Source organism: Pogona vitticeps, chromosome 3 (assembly GCF_051106095.1).
Source record: "Pogona vitticeps strain Pit_001003342236 chromosome 3, PviZW2.1, whole genome shotgun sequence".
Taxonomy (NCBI): domain Eukaryota; kingdom Metazoa; phylum Chordata; class Lepidosauria; order Squamata; family Agamidae; genus Pogona; species Pogona vitticeps.
This window is the reverse complement of record NC_135785.1, coordinates 63,744,393-63,766,292: the sequence shown is the minus strand read 5'-3', so window position 1 is coordinate 63,766,292 and position 21,900 is coordinate 63,744,393. Positions and strand designations below refer to the sequence as shown.

General features: G+C 41.1%; 1 protein-coding gene across 4 annotated transcripts in view; it reads left to right on the top strand.

Annotated features, from left to right (window-relative positions):
• The window catches only part of AFAP1L2 (actin filament associated protein 1 like 2), a 99,969-nt gene extending 79,618 nt beyond the window's left edge, over positions 1-20,351 (top strand). For all 4 annotated transcript variants that reach the window (XM_072995521.2, XM_020779925.3, XM_078389568.1 and 1 more), the window contains 12 exons: positions 2,931-3,020; positions 3,586-3,670; positions 6,770-6,874; positions 7,483-7,694; positions 11,207-11,352; positions 12,900-13,008; positions 13,457-13,696; positions 14,348-14,516; positions 14,933-15,097; positions 15,513-15,706; positions 16,722-16,844; positions 16,994-20,351. In XM_072995521.2, the coding sequence (XP_072851622.1) occupies positions 2,931-3,020; positions 3,586-3,670; positions 6,770-6,874; positions 7,483-7,694; positions 11,207-11,352; positions 12,900-13,008; positions 13,457-13,696; positions 14,348-14,516; positions 14,933-15,097; positions 15,513-15,706; positions 16,722-16,844; positions 16,994-17,020 (1,665 nt within the window). In that variant the 3' untranslated portion in view covers positions 17,021-20,351. The remainder of the gene's footprint in view (positions 1-2,930; positions 3,021-3,585; positions 3,671-6,769; positions 6,875-7,482; positions 7,695-11,206; positions 11,353-12,899; positions 13,009-13,456; positions 13,697-14,347; positions 14,517-14,932; positions 15,098-15,512; positions 15,707-16,721; positions 16,845-16,993) is intronic.
• Positions 20,352-21,900: the final 1,549 nt, after the last annotated feature.

The following is a 21,900-nucleotide window of genomic DNA, read 5'->3' as shown; positions in this document are numbered from 1 at the left end:
TGAAAAGCACGTTAGCTTTCCCCCTACAAAACAACTTATAAAGAGGGGAGGTGTTACATACAGCACTGATGTTACCTGTCTGTCATGGGTTTGGAGGGAAAGTTCCATCCTATGGGGAGTGGAAGGCGGGACATCAGGAGGAGGGGCTGTACTGTATAAATATGTGATGCCTGTGTGGTGAAGAGGGAGATACTGAGAGACACTGGGATGTGACGAAGCAGCAGCTGGGAAGAAGAAGCTGTTGTGGGAGTCTGTGTGTCAGACAGGGTACTACTGTGTGTCAGAGTACCAACCTGATAGGTTCAGGTGTCTGTTGGTTAGCCAGAACTGATAGGTTCAGGGTCTGTGCTTCAAGTTAAGGGTTCTGGGTGAACCAAACTGTATGCTTGTATGAGTGAGAATAAGCCACGTTACTTTATCCTATTCACCTGATTGTTTATTTTTCCCTGTGTGTATTTAAAATAAACCTTATTCTTTATTGTTTGAAAAATCCATCCCTGGTCTGTGTGACTTCTTAAAGGGAATGGTTGGTGGCAGCTTAGTGTAACTGTGTGGCATATCCCAGACCTACTGGGATATGTCACAGCATCCATCTGTGCTCATTGTCAGGAGGACCAAGGGCTGCATCCTTCTTTTCTCTGTCTTCCTCTCCCATGGCTTTGGACTGCCTGGACTGTATCCAACCTAGCAGAACGGGTTCTTCCATTCTTCCATGAGTTCTTCCATTCACATGAGCTCTTCTGGTCTACTTGCAGATGGGGCAAAGGGTCTGTAAATGGAAGGAGGGAGGATGCAGGCCATCTGATCCTCCATGAATGGTCCAGTAAAAACCTTGATTCAGAAGCCAAAGAAGGCCTTCACTTTGTTTTACAGAACTTCCCTCTGCCTTCATCCTTATATACCTGTTAGTACAGACAGATTCTCTTTCCTTCTGGAGTTTAATTGGCTGGGCTTTGTGCTTGTTTGCATTTTATTACTAATACAGCAGCATATCCAAGAAAGTCTCTTTCACTCTTTGCAAATGTGGGAGGATGAGGGGGAACTTCAGAATACTGACCTTTTCAAGCAATAGTGAAGGGAGCTTTTCTTCAGCAAGACCATAGCAAACACCCCATATTGTCTTGCTGGATTTAAAAGGCAAACTTCACAAACAAATATATAGAGACTGTTTCATGTTTGTCATATAAATATATGACAAACTAGAATAGGACCATACAGGAAGTTTGACACTATTTTACTACTTCTCACTGGTAATTCATAGAGAAATGTATTTGCATGCAATTTTTGGTTCTCATTTTCCTCTAGTATATGAGGTGGGCAGTATACAAGCTGCACATGCAAAGTAGCACATAAGCATGCAACATTAAAAGTGGTGTTAATATATTTTGCTCATTCATATTTGGATGCAACAGTAATTTTAGATGTGTTAAGTATTTCACACTTTAAAGTTAATTGGTGACATTCATGAAAATAACATTTAAAATAAGGTCCATCTAGGAGAAGGAAAACTCCGATTTCAAACCTCCACTGCCTTGTGGCTATATCCACTCATGGAAAAGGCTTTGGGAATTAACCTCGAGGCAAAATCCGGAGCTGGAGTCCCGAAGGCAGTTCTTGTCGTTCTGCCAACTCCTGTGACATTGCTGGAACCAGTTGTATTGGCTCTTGCCTTTCCATTGGACCATTTCAGCAATGTGGAGAGGGGGGATCTGCTGCTTGGGTAACAGCCTATCCTCCATATTACCTTACCCAGGGCTTCATGCTCTGGAAAGGACACTCCTCGATTCAGAGCATGTTACCATAGTCTCTCGAGACTGAAGGATGCCTATGCCAATTTAGATGTAAATTCTATAGCAAGGGAAGATATGCTTGTGGAACATGGGAAGGAATGAGAAAATGGTCCAGATGGAAAAGTTCACTTTCCATAGTTAGTTTCAGATAGGATTAAGAGACCTAAAACATCTGAACTTCTCTGTAACTCTTTTTGTAAAATATCCTTATTTTTCTCCCATAGTGGATCTGGCTGCAATAGGGAGTTCTGTGAACATTAATGATGTAGCAAACATTTTGGCTAATGGTTTGAACCCTTAACTGGACCTGATAGATTGAATTTAGAAGCTGGGAAAACAATCTGTTCCTGAGTATTTTAAAATGTAATTGGAGCAAGTATTTTTCCTGCCCATTTATGAGAGAAGCTTCTTGCTGTTTGGCTGCTTCTGATTAGAGATTAGCTCCACCCCCAAATGTGTTATGTTTGATCATCTGCTGATGCTTTTGCCTGTGGAGGATGGGCAGCAGCATCCTTGGGAAGAGGTCGGAGAACTGGATGGGGAAACCCTGCAGGCCATTTCTGGGCAACAGTGTGGAAGCTTCCCATTTCTGTAATAAAATGCATGATAGGAGGTAGGGACAGAGCACTGGGGCAATTCTTCTAATTTAAAGAGTCAAGCAGCATTTAATCATTCACTCTTTTACGTTGATTTGGTACTTGACTAACCAAAAACTGGGTGCTTTTACTAGCTGCTTGATCTGCAGAAATAAAAAAAAGTTATTTTATTGCATCGAGATTAATAATGTTTTTACTATCCACTAATAGCCAAAAAGGAAAATGTTTTTAAAAAGAGGAGAAGAGTTGGCAATCCTATGTTGCATGAGTAGAATTTTCTACTTCTTGACATCTGCTGGAGTGCATATGGCTTGTTGTATATGAAGCTATCATTCATTTGCTCAGGATGGCATTGGATCCGACCATGCTGGCATTATCGGTATCATTGCTCTAGGCTCCTTTATTTGCTGGAGCTTTTTGAAGGAATGCAACCTTTGTGCAGATTAACCAAGACAAGCTTACAATGCAGATCAAGAGAAAGGAAAGGACAGAAATGGCCATGGGACAAGGCACTGCTTACAGCTTGCTTCTTTCCCCCCCATAGGTAATCCAAGAAACCAGTGGTGTGTACCCAGATGGGCTGTGTGAAGGAAACCAGTATGTTCCAGATTCTCAGCGGCTCAGTTATCCGAAAGTACGTCTCATCTCTTTAGGGAGGTGACATTGAAAGAGCAGCTTTAAAAAAGTTTCAGTTGCATCATATTATTCTGTTTTTTAACCTAAATCTGATTATACAGGGAAGTAACTCCCATCCTCAAGATAGGAAAATGGCTGAAACATAATATATGAAGAAAAGCCAGCTCTTGTTTGCTGAGAGCAGCACAACTGGCAGAACATCAAACTTCTTTACCATTCTTTAAACTCTACGTGTCATTTGTAGCCACCTATTTTTTCCAGTAAGTTTGTCTCAAGAGAAATCTGGTTTTAGAGAGATTGTATAGACTTAGTCTTGCTGAAACGCAAATGAAAGAGCAACCGTTCTGGAAGGTGGATGGTTTGAATACATTTCTAGATAGAATTTTTAAAGGGCAAACAATAAGTTGCAATGGAAATGCCTTTATGGATACAAATGTAAATTTTCATGAATTATAGAGTTCAGAAATGGAATTGAGGAATATATGATAAGGCCACAGGTGTAATGTAGATAATACTTTATTGCAGCAGTGTCCTTGGTTCCATCCTATCTCTCTTTTTTGCAGGCGGAGCCATCTGAGAGATACGTGGTAGCATCAGAAAGTGGAAGCAGTACTGATAGTCACATGGAACTGACAGAAACTAAAGATGGTAATGGTTTAAGAAGGAAATATGAGTGTTAAGAGACAAGTGGAAAAGAATTAAAGCACTTGTCTCTGACAGTCAAAGAAAGCTTTCAGATTGGTACTGAAACGGCTAGGACTTCTTTGATGTTCATTGTGTTTCCCAAGCACAGACTTGTTGGTGTAAATTTACACTGGTGTAACACAGATCAGGCACCAGAAATACTTAATATGTAATAATGAAAAGCTTCCTGTTCTACCCCCCCTTTCAGGTTTCGACCCTCCCTAGGGCTCCCTTTTGCTCTGGGGAAACCTTTGGGAGCTTCAGAACTGGGGAGCTGGGGGGGGGAGACTTTAATAGTCAAAGATCACTGCCAGATGATTGACAGCAGTCTCAATCCTGGTGACAGTAATCCAGTGGTAATTTTTTACTATTAAAAGCTCCCCCTCCCCTGCTCCTGAGGCTCCAAAAGACTTCCACAGGGCAAAAGGCAGTCATTGGGAGCCTTGGACCTGAAATTGGGGATGGAGGATAGGAAGATTTCCATTAGTTTAAATTAAATATTTCTAATTCTTGGTCCGGATTACACCAGCATAAATTTATGCCTATAGGATTTTGCTTTTTGTATAGTGAAACTACTGTATATCACTGCCTTATGTTACATTTTCTTTGAATTAATAATGAAATAAACTGCCTTGATATGTGTATAGTCACATACCAGGAATGAAGAGGTGCTTTAATAAACAGTATGTTTGGAAAGTATGAAGCTGCCCTATGCCAGGCTACACTTCTTGTCCATGTAGTCCAAGAGTATCTACTTTGATCGGCACTGGTTTTCTTGAGTACCAGAGGGAGAGATGTCCCTTCCCCCACTGGAATTGCTGCATAGCATCTGATCTGACACTGAGAGGCAAAGATAGGGACGTTGGTTTCTCTTGTCCATTTTTTAAATGAAGGAGAAATGTCTTTTTATTGTTTCTGGATCACGATTTCCAGAATTCCCCCAACCATTTCTGAGTGGGAACTTTGTCACTCTGATCAGTTGGGGGAGGATTTCTATGACATTTCACATTTTCTCTGCAACCTACATTTGCACCCATAGGCAAGTTTGGACATGTTTATGAGTAATCTAACCTTTCTCACCAGACTCCTCATAAACATGTTCAAACCCACCCACCCATGGGCTCAAACACAGATTGCAGAAAAAAATGTGGCATGTCAAAGAAATCATGTCCCTACTGACCAGCAACAGCAGAAATTCACTCTTAGTCTAGACTCCTGCATATATTCACCAAGAACAAAGTCCCACAGAGGCACCCACTCCTGTGTCATGAATAGAGTGAGGGACTAGGACCCAGAAGACCTGGGTAGGAATCCCAGCTTGGTTATGGAAACTCACTGAGAAGGTGTCACTGGTAAAACCGCTCTTTAAATATCAAAACCCTATTAGGGGCACTATAAGTCAGATGTGACTTGATGCACACACACAACTGACAACGTCCCACAACCACGAAATTCCACTAAAATCAATGAAGCTTAAGAGTGTGAGAACTTCAGATCAGTCTGTGTCTAATGCATTAGAAGCTGCAGGGCTGCATCCATTCACCTAGATTTTTGACCACATGAATACGTGTAGTAAGGATCTCCTAAGCATTTGGCAGGACATTAGAGGAGCACCATAGCATAACATTGCATACAGACTCTTAAACATCTTGGGAATTTACCCCGAGAATAAATTTGAGAGCTAACAATAGGAGGTAAAGATTTAACGGAAAGCAAAACAGAATCTTTGATTTGAAAAAAGGTAGCCACATTAGGGACTGGTGAATAACCACTATTTGCCTCAGAAATCATCTGGACTTTTATAAGCATTTGCTGCGAGGACCTGGAAGACCACGAGTGGTTTTTGCAAATCCTTGTGAAGGAATTTCTACAAATCCTACATGGCATAGATACCTTTGCTACTTTGTGCAAGCAAAACAAAATTCTTACTTTTGTGAAATGGGGATGGGAAGTTAATCAGAGAGACCTCCTCTTAGCTGTGTGAGCAGGAAGTAGGCCTGCCAAACACCAGGTGAAATGATTCTTCTAAACTCAGAGGCATTATTTTTTTGCTAGGGCTTTGTAGTTTCCTCAGCTAGAGAAAATAGTAAAGCACTGAATCCCAACAGGAAATGACATTTCTGGGTTTGTTTAGAATGATCACAAGAGATTTGCCTACCTCCCTAGAAACAGTGACACTGGTTACTCCTCCCCCACCAGCCTTGCAGTAATGCCTTTTTTGTTTTGCTTGCATAGGTGGGTGGATGTCATAGGCATGGGTTAGAAAGTGAAAGGACAAGAAAGTCCCATTTTGATCCATGACTCTGAACTAATTCAATAGGTGGTGGAACCTTTCAAGAACCTCCCCCACCCCACAGTCTTATATACTTTTCCCATCTCTAAACAACATTCTCTGAAGTTACCATACTTGATCATTGCCACTCTCTAACTGAGCCAGCATCACAGAAGCAAATATCTGTTGGTGGAAAAATAAAGTCCCCTTTCTTGGTTTTCTCGTGAGTTACAGGAAGGCATCTATGCCTAGCCCCTTAGCTGGTGAAGGCCTATGGACAACCAAGTCCATGTTTAGTGCAATATATTTTTTTAAGAATGCCACATTAATTCATACTTTGTTGAAGTTATGCAAATGGCCAGTATTAATCTTTCTGATTATGTAGTTCACTAATTAAATTAAAAATTATTTCTGATGTGCCTGCTGATTAGAGCACGGTGCAAACTGCTGGTTTGGCAGTCCATCCAGGCTTGTTTCTCACTGCAACAGGTTTCTGCGGTTCAGCACCACACCCCTTCCAGCAGGTGCCCACTCTGAGGCAGTGTTTGGAGGAAGCCAGGATGCTGCTTCTGAGTGGGTGCCCACCAAAGGGGGCAGGGCACCAAACCGCCAAACCCCTGTTGCAGTGGGAAGCAAACTGGGATGAACCGCTGATGCAGGGGTTCCTGTCCACCTCTACTGCTGACCATTGTTTTCAGATACTTAGTAGAACAGTTCGGCACGTGCCTGATATGTACGAGTTTATTTATTTCTCTTCCTCTCTCTTCTTGTTCTCTCCTTTGCTCTCTTAGCTAAGAAGAAAGGCACATCTGGTTTAAAGCTGAGCAACCTGATGAATCTTGGGAGAAAGAAATCTGCCTCACTCGACAGTCCTGAGAGATCTTTGGAAACTTGTAGTAAGTGACCTAAAAGAAATCCCTAAGAAACGTGTTTTGTTTTGATCCCTCCCACTAGAAACATGGAGGATGTTTCAGAATCTGTCAGCATGTGGGCCAAGCAGTACGTGTAGGTCTCACCCTGAAATGGGGTGGAGTGTTCCCTCTCCTCAGTCCATAAGCCCCCTAATAACCCAGAGGTGCAGCACCAGTCTAGCCTTTGAGACTACAAAAATATTAAGAAGTACTAAGAAGGCTGCTGTGTAACTTTTCTCTTTTCCCCCAAAAAGAAAGCGAATGAATAATGTACTGAATTCTCAGTTGTAGAATTTCAAAGAATTTTTCATCAATAAACTTCCATATTTCCTGCTCAAAATCTATTCAAATGTCAGATTTGGACCACCTTTGGATAACATATATATATATATTGAATGCCCCTTTTTATCAGAAGCTGGATCACATTCTTCATGTTTTTTTTATCCATGAGTCTGCTGTATATGGGTAGAACTTTCTTGTCATTAATCGAAACTAGATCAGATGGCAGAAGCTATCAAAAGAAACACTTTTACAAGAGTCTCAGGTCCCGGGAGGATGGGAATGCTCCTAAGCAAACTTATCCTTATTTACAGCATACCTGAATGTACTAGTCAATAGCCAGTGGAGATCCCGGTGGTGCTATGTGAAAGATGGGCAGCTCCATTTCTATCAGGATAAGAACAGAAGCAAAACTGCTCAGCAGCCTCTGAACTTGTTGGGCTGTGAAGTTGTCCCAGACCCAAGTCCTGACCATCTCTACTCATTCCGTATCCTGCAGAACGGCGAAGAACGGGCCATGCTGGAGGTATGGGTAATCCCTCTTTTTAGAAGATAGTTGCATGCAACATCATTGCTCAATGTACTATCTTATTCAGAGTTTGAACAGGTTATGATTTTGGACAATAGCTCTCAGCTGGGGTGTTCTGTGAATTGTTGTGCCAAGAAACTAACTTTAACTAACTCTGGCTGTAACACACACCATTCAGCAGGTTGGTCTTGACAGCAGATTTTCCTTACGAGTGTAGCCTGTCCCTGAAGCTGTTTTTATTGAGCTGCGTGCAAATGTAATGCAGAGATATTTTTTTTAATAGAAGGAAATGTTTTTGTTTTGTTGATTTGTTTCTAAAATTTCTAAGATCTCTCTTTGAAGCAGCATACAGAAACAAAATGACAACAGTAATTGAAAAAACAAATAGCAATGTTGTAAGCAAACCAGCTTAAGATACAGCAGAATAACAATAAAAGAATTTATGTTCTACATCTAACAAAATGGGACATAGAACCTTTTTTTTTAGATCTGAGGGCTTATTCTTCCAGAAGTAATACATGCGGGACCGGGTCAGAGCAATTGGTGAGGGCTCCCTCACTCACTCTTTCTGGATCCCCTTTTTTCCTTTCTCTTTCTCACTTAATAAATCTGCTTCTGAGATTAACCTGCTTATAAACAGGTAGGAATGTTTGGCTGTGATCTTTATTGGTTGAGTAGGGCTAGTTCTGTTTCTCTGTTTGGCTGAAGTGCACACTCTTGCTAGCCTAGAGCTTGGAAGTAACGCACAAGTAACAACATTGCCTGTAACAGTTCTTTTGTAATTATGAGGCACTTGAAGTTAGAAGTGCACAATGACTTTCCTTTTACAAACAAATTAATGATTGGTAGCATGATTACTTTCTATATAATAAATCTATCTCACTCTTTCTCTCTCTGTATTTTTTTAGGTTCATTTTGGGGACATTATGAGATTTGGCTTTTTTTCCAAATTTTAGCCCCTTACTTTTTTGATGTCTCCTCCCAGAAGGAATGAGAAGAAGAGACTGATTGATTGATTGATTGATTGATTGATTGATTGATTGATCACGTGACTTAGTGAAATACTATTCCCGGAGATTTGCATACTTAAGCAGATACAACAACTAAATAAGAAAAAAAGACATACTTGATATGACAAAATAAAACAAAATAAAACAAAAGCAACCAAGATGTAATAAAGCACAAATACAATAAATAAATATGTCTTTGGCTACATTAAATCTGACTCATTAGTTCTGAGGGAGTTCACACTGAGCTATATATAAAATTCTTTTTTAAAAGTAACATTTTAAAAAGTAACTTTCCTAACTTGCTTCTAGTCAGATCTGTGAGGAGAGCAGTTTTACAGTTCAGAACGTGAGTCAGGCAATTCAGAACAAATGCAGCTGATGAACACCTTGCAAAGGATTTCTTCTATCTCCTTCTATTGTGCCTTTTTTAGTTCTCCCCTTTTTTTTCCAACCCTTGAGTGGAGTATTTAAAAAAAAACATGCTGAATGCTTGCTTCTTTTAAATATTTTGGATGCTCTCACTGCTATCCCATGTTGAGCTGCCGTTCTCTCTCTCTCTCTCTCAAAAAAAAAACCCCAAACCCAGCAAAATGCTCACTCAAAAAAGGAAAAAGAAACTAAAATATTAGGAGCAGATCACACAGGAAGAGACTGATGATGTCATGAGAGCAACAGGGCAGGCAGAACCCAGGGCCAGAGGAGGAAAGGAACTGGAGATTCTGATCACTCTGGGAGTGTGTGTCCTGAAATCCAGCCAAGAATCACATGTGGCTTCCAGGCCGTGGCCATAGGCTCCCTACTCTGCAAGACAGTTCACAGCTTATTGGTGTGGATGCAGCCTCCTTGTTCACTCAATGCTTCCTGCCACGGCTTCATCTCAGAAAATTAAATAGTCCCAATGCATGCAAAGTGCTGTGCAAGGAAGCCATGAGCCTTGAACCTGGCCGTTTATTATACAATAATTTTTTTAAAATGCTCTTACTCTGCCTTTGTAGAAACACCTCGCTCTACTGCACTCAACAGACTGACAGGTGCCAACCGGTGATAAAGTAATGGGTTTTCTCCACTGAAAAGAAAAATATATCTTTCATTTTAAAATTATCAACATAATTTCAGTGGTGTATTACCTTCAATTTGCAGCTGTTGAAAAGCTGAGACAAAAGAGGAGCAGGTTGCTCATGTCCATTCCTTTCACTTGCCTTGAATCAAAGTTGTTTTCCTTTTCTGTTTACCTCTAATCTTGGTTCCTCTGACATCACCACCACAAGAGGAGTAGTAGGAAAATGTGACAGACTTCCTGCTTTTTGTAGTGGGAGAACTATATGCAGCCAAGAACAGGCTTCCCACAGACTGCCAGAGACTCTGAATGTTGTTTTGTTGAGCTGATGGAGCACTGAGGTTGTTGGCAACCAAAATTAAAGACAATTCTAAAAACTGATTCAAGTAAGGTGAATTTAAGTTCAGCATTGCAATTCAGGCCAGCTACAACTTTTGAAATAAATTTCCATGGGTTCCTTCAGGGTATTTACCTGCAAGGTGCTCTCCTTCCCCACCATAGTTTTATAGCAGTTACTTTTGGGGCACATCTAGTGACGGAAGTTAGAAAGTCTACTTGGTGCATTTTTCTGGCATGCCCAAAAAAGTGAAATGACTGATGTTTACTTGAAGCTCTGCCTCACTGAAGCATAGTTCTTCTGGTTCCCCACCCATCCCACCATCATCAAGCTGTCGCTTACTCTTGCAAGACAAATTAAGCCTTGACAGAGAGGAAACTCAGTTTTCCAAAAATTGAAACGGTTCTACACATTATGGCAAGTTGAATCTTAAATACAGCTCACACTGGATCCCTTTCCAGATATTCTACATGCTGCAGGTTGGATCCAAAGAAGCATCAATGGAAGCGGCTGGGCCAATGATGATAGGCTTCCCTGCTCCCATTCATTCAAGCTGCCTCCATACTATTTGGGGAGTCCATCTTTCCTTCTCAGCCACATACTCCACAGCCCACTCCATGGTTCAGGATTCTCTAGCTCTTGGACAGGACAAGCCATGCCATTAGCCAGTGTGAGGTGACTGTTTTCAGGCAGTCAATTTGGAGTTTTGTGAAAGGGCAGCAAACGTTTAGATTTAGCATTGTGGTATATCTATTACTACGGAGGGATAATGTGATTTCCCCCCCTCTTTTGGCTGTCAAAAAAACTAGCCATAGGTGAGTTGTTGCCTTGCCTTGATGTGATGTGCTTCCATGCATCAAGATCAGGCTGCTGTTTGTTGTTATCCCTAAGCCAGTAAAATATCCTGGGCTAGCTCTGGATTTGAAAGGGCTGCTGGAACCCAGAACAAGAGGGGAGAAATATCTCCATCCTCCTGCCATTTCTGTAAAAAAAAATTGGATCCAGCCCATTTTCCAGATTGAAAGCTTTCAAAGTCCCTTGTGATAAATATGACCTGCAGCAGTGATGACTGATGTTTTCTTTGACATTTGTGGTTATTTTGTAGGCCAAGTCTGGTGAAGAAATGGGTCACTGGCTTGGCCTCCTTCTGTCAGAATCTGGCTCCAGAACAGACCCTGAAGAACTCACCTATGATTACGTTGATGCTGACAGGGTTTCCTGCATTGTCAGTGCAGCAAAGAATTCATTACTGTAAGTGACTTGGGTAGCAAATTTGAGATCCAGACCCCTTTCCTTGAGTTAATTACCAGTAGTGATTGACTCTGATGGGGGGGGGGGGAACGCATTTCCTGGGAAAGGGTAAATGAACAATTTGACTGAATTATAATTAGTAGCAAAAAGAAGCAAACAGAGGAGAGTTGGCTTCACTATATAATATATAAATATCTACCATATGAGGTGCATTCAGATGAAATACTAGCTGCCTGAGATGGCAGTGACTTTAACAAAACAGTGTTAGTAATTACAGTCTCTCCTGACATGCAAATTAATGTTTGGTCGAGGAACTAACTTTTTTATTGACCACAGTTTTAGTTTGCAGAAAAATTATGTGGGTGAAACATAATGTCTTGCTTTGTTCCCCACATTTCTCCACCAGCTTAAGATCTTGATGTCAGCGTGAGTGTTAATCCCTCCTGGTCAACAGCGGACAAATTCTGTTCTCTTTATTTACTGTATAAGTTCTACATTTTAAACCTGTGTACCATTATGATCTTAAAGTGGATCGCATTTTCCCCTACTTTAAAACCAAGACACAACATTAATTATGGATACAAATACTCCAGTGTTTAAAAAAAAAAAAAAAAAAAGATTAGCAGAGAATATCCCATCTCTGAAGCCATCACAAATACCTTTCTCCTGTCTTAATATTTTGCTGCTCAAAACCGAGTGAGTGATTTCAGCAGTTCTTGGGTGTTATAAACAAAAGCAAGGGTAAATAATTATTTTTCGAACAACCTTCCAGAATCCTTGGAGTTGTCATCCGAAACAGTAACTTTTCCAAGGGTTGCAATGAATTTGGATTGCATATTGGGGCTTTTGCTGAATTTGGAATAACTAATATACAAGCTGGTACAATGTGTTTGCTGTACCAACATCCCTTGTGATCCAACCGCTAGAAATGCATATGAATATTTTGTTCTGAAAGAGAAGGTTTTAGTTATAGACAACATTCTGATTTGCAGCAACTCGTGATGGTGAACTCCCCAAACATGCTCTCAGGGAGAGTCCGAGAATGTTGACAGGTTGACCCACATCAATAAATGAGTCCCATCATCTTTCATCTGCTCAGTGGAGCTGCTAATTTGTAAAACAAATTATAACGTCCCATTAAGGACCAAGCCCCACCCCCATCTTGATACCTTGCATGGTTACAAAATGGGGACCACTACTCTACTGTATCCCTGCTACTTTGAAGACTTCAACTTTTGCTCACAAGAAATATGGCATGGGGGTTAGAGAATGTCATTGACCCACTTATTTAAAAAGGTTGGGTACAGGTAGGCAAGTAAATAGAAATGTGAAAAGCGTTGGCAGGATTTACAGCATGGCTTCTTTGTTACATGGCATACTTGTGGACATTAGATAGAAAACAGTAGTCAGGAGCAGCAAATGCCATGACATTTCCGATAGCTGAGGATAATGAATGACACATGAAAAGCTTTTAGAGGATTGTAGTCTAGGACAACAGCATCATCGCATGCATCTTTTGACAGCATATGCATTTTCATCTTTTTCAGTTTAATGCAAAGGAAATTCTCTGAGCCCAACACATATATCGACAATTTGCCAAAGGGAAAGGAGGAAGAAGAACTTTATGATGATGTGGATGTTCCAGATGCAACAACGGTGAGGGTTTTTTAGAGAATGCCATTTTGTTTCCTAGGAAACACTACTTACATAGATATTGTTTTATTTAAAAATAGCTTTTTAAAAGTTAAAAAAGAGTGTATGTTCAAAATGTGTCCTGTTTCATTTTCATACCCTTTCTTGCTGTTAGGCATAGAGATGGGGCCAAAATATCTAGAATACACAGGACAGACTGGCTACTGACCATGCTAGCCTGTGTATTCTGAGAATTGACATCTAAAAAGCAACTTTCTTCTATCTGCTCTAGGCAATTGTTTTAATAATTAATGCTGAAATGCTAATTTTAGATCCATTGCCGTAGTAACATTTGTAGTGTCATTACTATCTAATAATATGTGAGAATTTTGAATTCTTATTGGTGAATGAGGCTCATTCAGAACATTCTGGTTTGGAGTTCCTAAAAGAAGGTGTGATTAATCTTTCTCAGGATGAGGCACCCCAGAATGAAAGCAAATGCAAAGGGGAACAGGACAGAGTCTATCTTGACCTCACACCAATTGATTCCTTCCTGCATTCCGGTGGCAAGACGCAGGATCAACCGACCCCTTCGGTTTCTCCATCTTTACAAGAATCCATTAGTAAAGGCTCAGCTGACTCTGAGAATGATGGACCCATACTGCATAAAGAAGGAGATCTGAACACAAAGTCCTTGGACATGCTAGACCAGGTATGGCACAGAAGCAAATGCGAGAGCACATGCTTGGCGCCCAGAAAGTTCCAGGCTCGGTCCCTGACATCTTTGGTGCAGCATGTATTGTCTCTTTGAAGACAGCTGGAAGTATAACCAGGAATGGGAAGGCATCCTCTAAAAAGGATCAGGAGGTAGCAGTGAGGAACAGTTACAGTAAGGGTTTGGCATAGGCTGAATGGCTGTGTTACTGCTGTTGTCCTGATCATCCTTGTTCTTGTTTTGGTTTTTAATAATGTGCTACAAAAAGTCCTGCCTCTGTTACTGGACAAAACATCTGCTTTAAAGGATTGGTAGGTGGTGATGAGAAAGATCTCTGCCTGAGATCCAGGAAACCACTGTTAGCCAAAGCAGATAGTACTACAAAGGTTAGGCGGAAAAACTGTCTGACAGTTGTTAAAAGGCAGATGTTTGAATCCTAAATTAGGGCTTGGCAAGGGCTTGCATTGGGGACCCACCCAGTAATTCATCAACAGCACCAAACCAACTGTACACTTTGCTTGCAGTGATATGGCAGCTGTTGTGTCAGCAGGGGAATAGAGGGGTGCTGTGGAAAGTGGATAGTGAGTTTCAATCGTTCACTGTTGCTTGATTTCTAGAATTGTCTTTCTCATCCTGCTTCCCCAACAGAGGCTTCCAGATGGAGACGATCAGCTGCCACCACGGATAACGACAGTAAAAATCCAGACTCAGCAACAGCAAATTGCCTTTCCTCAGAGTGGCCCTGAGATTAAGACTGCCACTAAAATTATAGCTGCCCTTAAAGACAAAACAGACCATTTCAAGGTGATCAGTACAGGTGGGTTTACCGGGCACAATAACATCTCTTTGGCCAAGAGTCTGATGGTGAAGGATCACGTATGTTGTACAAGTGAGAGCTAATGTGATGTAGTGATTGCCATGATGTGCTACAACACAGGTGCTCTGAGTTCCTACCATTCAGTTCAAACCATTCAGCCATGCACCTTAATGGGTAACCTTCATCTGCTCTCTCAGCCTGACCTCACTCTTGATGTTATGGTAAGGATGAAGAGCAGGACAACTATGTGTGCCTCCATCCATCCCCTAAATAACATAAAAGTTGCAATGCATCTAAGACATTCTAAATAAAATCATTCTGCCAGTTTATTGAGCTGCCATGCTATGGAGAGCTTCCTGCAGTCCTGTTGTGTAGCTGCCACAATGCTCAAGCTTGTCCCACTTCTGTGTCTCCAGCACCTGTAGAAACCAAACTTGGCAAGAATCGGACAGAGGCGGAGGTGAAGAGGTACTCAGAGGAAAGAGATCGCTTGGAGAAGGAAAAAGAAGAAATCCGCTCTCAGCTGGCACAGCTTCGGAAAGAAAAAAGGGACCTGAAAGAGATGATGGCTAATTGCACAGGTAAACATCCTGAGCCACCCACCTTTCATTTCCACTTGGGAAGAGCCAATTTCTGTAAGCATGATGTGCTGTCGTGTTTCATGAGCCAGTGGGATGAGAACTAAGCAGAATCCTTAGTTCATTCTTTTTTTCTGTCTCTCTCTTTGTGGTCCAGTTTCCAGTGGTGGCCATGCTGGATGGTGGAAGAATGGGAGTTGTAGCCTTTAAAATGAGGAATGTTTCAGAGATCCAGATTCTTAAGCTGGTGTTGGGAGTCTTGATCTTGCTCACATTTCTCTAGGCCTTGAAGCTAGACGTTCCTTTTGTCACTCAAAGCCTAAAGGCAAGAGCCAGAGTGGTAGCACCTGCTTCAAAGGGGGCGCAAAGTACCCTGTGCCATGCCCATCACTTACTAGCTTTGCAATCCCATGTGCAGATAAGAGACTTTTGTCTACCATGGAGCAAAACCTGAAGGAAATAGAAGAGGAGTGCAAGCGGAAGGAAGACCAGCGTGTGGACTTAGAGCTGAGCTTGGTGGAAGTGAAGGAGAACCTCAGGAAAGCAGAATCTGGTCCTGTTACCCTTGGGACAGCTGTGGACACCACACACCTGGAGAACGCAAGCCCCAAGGTACCTAGCAGGCTGTTCAAAATAACCGCAGCAATAGGACCCTTTCTAGCACAGAGAACCAATGAAAACCTGCAACTTTTTCAAATTATATGCCAGGATACATGAGATCAGGTGACTGGATCTCACTGTTGTTTTTGTTTTGTTTTTTAAAAAGGGAAGTTTAAAGAGGCCAAGGAGGCGGCTGAATTGTTGCAAGACATCAGCCCTAAGCAAAGGGTACTTCACCCTTTCCCCCAATATCACTGTTTAAAATCCAAACGAAGCCAGTGTAGGCAATGGCTCGAATGGACTGGCATTCAAGAGATCCACGTTCATGTTCCTGTTCTGTTGAGGAGCTCACTTGTAGCCTTCTCTCTCCCTCCCTCCCTCTCCCTCTCCCCCCCCCCCACATACAACACCCCTACCTCACAGAGCTGTTGTGAAGAAAATGTAGGAAACAGTGATCTTGCTAAATCTATTTTCAAATAGATAGCTGTGTTAGTTGGTGTCAGGGGTCTTTCCATTAGAGGACTCTAGTTCCCAGCATCCACCATCCTTTATTCCTAGGTTTTTGAGACATAGAAGGTGTGTGAGTGAGGAAATATGAGCAAGCATCTAACCCTAGATTTCCAATTTCTCCCTTATTGGGGTTTAAATACTCTTTAGCTGTGTACTTTAAACCTTGCACACCAGTCTTACCAGGTAGGGCACCCAAAGAACAAATATAGAAAACAGAGTCCTTGTGGCTAAGGCACTTTTCTTAGGCACTCATACCCTTGTCCCCAAGAATCACACTTGGGTAAAATATAAAAGGTTTATTTAAAAAGATTTAAAAGTTATAAAACAAAAGTTCAGGTATGACTTTAATCTGCCCTTTCAGTATCACAAAGCATCAACTACCAGAAGCCAAGGCAAGGAGCACTTCCTGATCTCCAGTCACGCAACTGATCAAATATATGGCAACTGTATGATTATTTTAGTATATAACCAATATAATCTGTCTGACCACAACTACTTCCTTTTCCCATGAGTACAGATGAAAGCTGCCAACCCTATGAATAGCACAGAAAACTCACCTGTCAATTCAGCAATGGCATTAAAAAACCGGCCATTGTCAATCATGGTCACAGCAAAAGGAACAGTTCTACAGAAAGCTAAGGTAAGGGATTTGGGCAGAATACCTGTTTTACATCTGCCTGCAGTAGTTCCATCTCAAGGCTAGGGGATGGTGGCTGATGGCTTTTTAAAAACAAATCATGACAAACTCTTATGTGTACTGTACATTGTTCTTCTTTCTCTCTTTTGCAGGAATGGGAGAAGAAGGGTGCTAGTTAGGAAACTGCAGTATCAGAAATGGACTTGTGACTAGAACTGGCCATTTATGAACTACAGCGTTCTATCGCCAGTAGAGAAACGGTCCAGATAAGGAGAACCACAGCAAGTATTATACTGTGTTCATGCTGTCTAGATGAAATGATGGACCTGAGCCATATCCCAACATGGCCTTTGTTCAAATAAGGATATTCGCTCCTTTTAGCAGGATTGCACTGTGTAGCAAAGAGAATTAACAAGGTGGAGACATCACTTCTAACTCCACTGATTTCATGAAAATGTTGGCTGTACATATGGATGCTTTTGTGTATTTCTACTTTGGTGTCACATTGTCAAGGATTTCCTCTTATCGATAGAGTATTGTTTCAAGACCGATGTGTTTAATGTTGCTTTTTGATGTACAATGGAGATTGTTGTACTGGGGGAGACAAGGTAAATTCAGAGGTTCAGGTTAGACTTTACCTTCAGAGAAGAACTTACTTCTAACCAATGAAGAAAACTCAAGAGAAGTTTATGGGAACCAGGCAATAAAATGCTGGTGGAAGGTGCACATCTCTCTGCTTAAGTCAAATACTAGTGCTCATGGAAAAACACAGAACTTTTCTGCATAAAATAACTTCCTAGTGTTGTTGAAAAAGGCCGGTGTACTAGAGTGTGAGGAAGTTACTTTTTGGACTAAAACTAAAACTTAACAAACAAACAAACACCCCACAGGCCAAGCTGATTCTTGGAGCTGTCTTCCCAAAAATTTCCCAAGCTTTGAGCTGTGCACACACAGCTGTAGAGACATGTCCCACTGTACACAGGGACACAACCTGAACCTGACATGGATGGATCCTCGCTTTGTGGATTAGTATCAAAAGGTCAGCCCACAAAGTTACTTCTTAAATTGCTACGACTAAACTGAAGGTGGTTTAAAGCACAATAAAAGAATAATGCTTTCTCTTGTGTTTTCCAAAATGGGTTTAAAACAATGGTTCCCATGTGCTTTACTTGCTTGGCAGAGCTTCTGATTAATATGCATATTCAGTTGCCTATCTGAGCAGGTACCTCATAATTTTATATACTATATAGTATTGAGAATAATGATTATGTTGTAAGTATCTTAAATTTAAGTGAAGAAGCAAAAAGGAAAAGTTTTCCACAGTATTGTGAATGCTACTGCACAAACATTATTTGAAAGACTGAGAGAATTTCCTTCTTTAAATGCATGGCATGACTTTGTCCAGATCATGAATTTTAACCTTGAAATCTGACTATGCATAATCTTCAAGGCAGGCTGTATAAAAAAGAGAGAAACTACTGTTCAAAATCCTATCGCTTGGCATAAGCCTGATTATAATTTTTGGTCCATTCCTCCCCAATAAACTGCCCATGCTTTGACTGTTGGAGGCACACACATGTGGGCTGACGTGGCACACATGTACCGAAAATTGTGACTGGGCACTTTGGGAGGAACAGATGGAAATTTACAATTTGGTTTATGCAAAGCAACAGGATTTCAGTCAGTATGCAATAGGAGAGCCAGGGTTGTGTAGTGGATAGAGTTTGGACCTGGATTCAGGTTGTTGCTTGAACATGAAAACTCAGTAGGATATGTGTGGCAATAAATGTATCAAAAACCTTGAGAACCCTGTAAGGGTCACCATAAGTAAGTTGGAAGTGATTTGGTAGCATTTAAGGACAAACAATATTAAATTATCCCCTCTTTCTCTTTACTAATATCAGAGTGTTGCACAATTTAAAATTATGGATGCATATGAAATATAGGTAAAAATTAAAAACAAGTTAATGTTAAAAATTGTCATTTGTGGCCCTAAAAGGACCATTGGGTCATTTTGCTCATCAGAAAGTTTGCGCTGCAACACTTCTGGAATTGAAGAATTAGCCAGCTGTATGCTGTTGCCTGCATACAGTGGAAGACAGGAGGGCCTGGCATGCTCTGGTCCATGGGGGTCACAAAGAGTCGGACACAACTTAACGACTAAACGACAACAACAATGCTGTTGCCCAAGGGAACACCTGAATGTACTCACAATGCTTTCCACTCTTTAGGTAGGCTCTTTCTATGTCACCCAAATGGTGCTGTTATCATAGTAAATGGCACAAAGACTGTAGATGGGCTTGACACTTGTACTATCCAAGGACAATTCTAGACAATCATTTCCTGATGCACTAAATGAGCACACACATTACTCCTTGCAAGATCTGTAAACATCTATGTCACAGCTAGCAAGTCTACTGTGTGGAAGTGCCATTTTTTTCTCAGCAACAAAAGACTAATTTTTCACAGGGAAAATGCTGTTGCTTTTCTGTCTAGTGCATGCATCTGACATCAGAGCTTGAAAAGTTTACCTTTTTGGATTACAGTACACTCTTGAGATAATCTGACCAATGGTTATGCTGATGGGGCACTTTTGCAAGTTGTAGTATTTAAAACTTATGTTTCAAAGCAAGGCTTGGGATATGACCCACTGATTTGATACCAAGTCAAAATGAGCCTAAGAAGGAGGTCCATCATGGCTAGATAATGTCAGGTGGGAAGATGTCCGCTAGGAGTCTTTAGAGTACAGTGGTTCTTCCGAGGGGCAGACTCACCTCCTGTGGTGTTTGTACTGAGTCAGAACAGGTTCTTACATCTTCATGCAAAAGTTTATCTAAGCTAAACACCACCTATGTCACATATTAATGCATTAATTGAACCAGCTTCTTATATACAGTGCTAGTGCAAAGAGCTCACAGGTTGCAGGGTCTCTGAAAGAAGGAATCTGTGTACTGCTTACCACTAGTTTTATTAGTCTGGCAGTATAGCACTCATATTTGTTGCTTCCAATTGGTAAACGTCTTCACCCAAAGGGTATTGGGCCAGGGTATATGATACTCCTGCCCCTTTAACGTGCTTTGTGATGTCTCTGTCCCCTTCTGACATTATTGGTGCTGCAAAAGTGTAAAAATTTGGGCATTAAGACAGGGAGAAGATGTTGACAAAGCCTTGGTAATCTGGTGCCCTGACTCCTGGAAGCACCAGCGGGAAAGGTACCAGCAGTGTAGCAGTTGACTCTTTTATCCCTGTGTCCATGCCACACAATCCTGTGTCTTCACTGAAGTACCAGAACTCATTGTACTATACCTTTCTGTGTTGTAACACAGAAATTCAGTATACAAGCAGATGATTTCAGATCCAAAGGGTTCATTTGAATAACCATATAATTATTCTATTATTGTGCTTCTTGTTATTAAAAAAAAATCTGTTTGTTGTCTGTGTGTCTTTTCAATCAGTTGCTATTTTAGAATTTTTTTTAAAAAAAATAAAGATAAAAATGATGGCTCTGTTTTTAATGTGTGTGTATATGTGTCATCATCACAACTTAGTCTAAGACGAGCAGTGTCTATTCAGTGACTCTGAGCTGAATCCAATTTAATTCCAATTAAAATAGACCCACTGAAGTGAACAGAACTAGTTAGTCAACACTAATATGGGTCATTGGTTTCAAAGAAGGGCACAAATTGGATTGAATTCAGTATCTCTGCAAGCTGAGATAAAGCCAGACCTTTTGACCTTTATATAATGATGGACTGTTAGCATTATTTGAAAGGCTATGTGAGAACCTCATTCCCTTTTGGGGTTCTCATGCAAAAAATATCTTCCGTTTGTATTCAAAAGGAATAACATGCTGTTGTCCACTAGGGGCCACTCATGCAACATAGCACATATATTGGCACTAGCCTGTTAATTTACATTCACAATATGCTTTTGCCAAAGATTGACCAGTCTGCACATTTGTCTTTGACTGGAGCAAGCTTCATGAATCTTACTGTTATATCCAGCATGATTAGATGCAAAACCAAAGTGCTGGTAGAGAACAGATTGGAAGGCTTGGCACTCATGCCTCAATCTAGTGATTTTTTTTTGATGGCTAGTGAGCACATAAAGCCATCCCACCTGCAAAGAGAGGTCCAGTTTGCTTTTACAGAATAAATTTTACTGGAACAAAAAAAAAATGCAAATAAAAATCTGCAATCTCAACTGATGCAATGAAGAAGTTCTGATATATGCCCAAAAAATTTAGAGGGAAATGGGAAGTTGTGGTTCAAAAGTAACTTATGAAGGGGGAAACTATTTTGGCACTTTCAAGACTAGCAGGTTTTATTTGGCATAAGCTGTTGTGGTATGCACTTCACTGAGTCCCCTACACAGTTATCATTATAGTTCATTTTTAATTTAATTCTTTGTGGGCTTCATAATCAAGCATTTAATGTAATCTTTGTGGGTTGCTTGCCATTTGGTATATCTACATAGCATTTATAAAAAATAATTAATAAAAAACCTGCACTGGTCAGTGGCCATATTGCATATTGACAACTGAATAAAACAATTTTAGAACACTTTTTAAAAGGTTTTTAAAAAGGATATGTTCCTATGAGAACCCCTTCGTTGGCCACCAGGTACTTGCCAAAGGCCTTTCTGAACAGCCAGGCCTTTGTCTGCGAGTGGAGGGACGACAAAGGCAGGACTTGTTTGGTCTCCTTTGAGAAAGAGTGCCACGGGCCTGTATACTGAGGGTGCCCCTCCTGGACTGCACCGTCTTCAACTAGATGGTGGCTTCAACTGGTGAAAGAAGGCAGATGGCCAGCTGCAACCTTCCACCTATCTCTGCTGCTCAGCTGGGAAGCAGCTGGGAGAAGCAGAGAAGAGAGTCAAAGCTGGAAAGTCCTGCCAGCAAGGTGCCCAGGGAGGAAGATAGTCCTCTATTCCACCTTGGACAGCTCACTTCATTCCTGCTGGGTGTGCAAGGGAAATCCCCTTTCAGTCCTCAGCACCACAGGCACCAACTAGATCACGGACTAGATGGATTCGTGGTTTGTCCTTTTAGAGCTTTTCT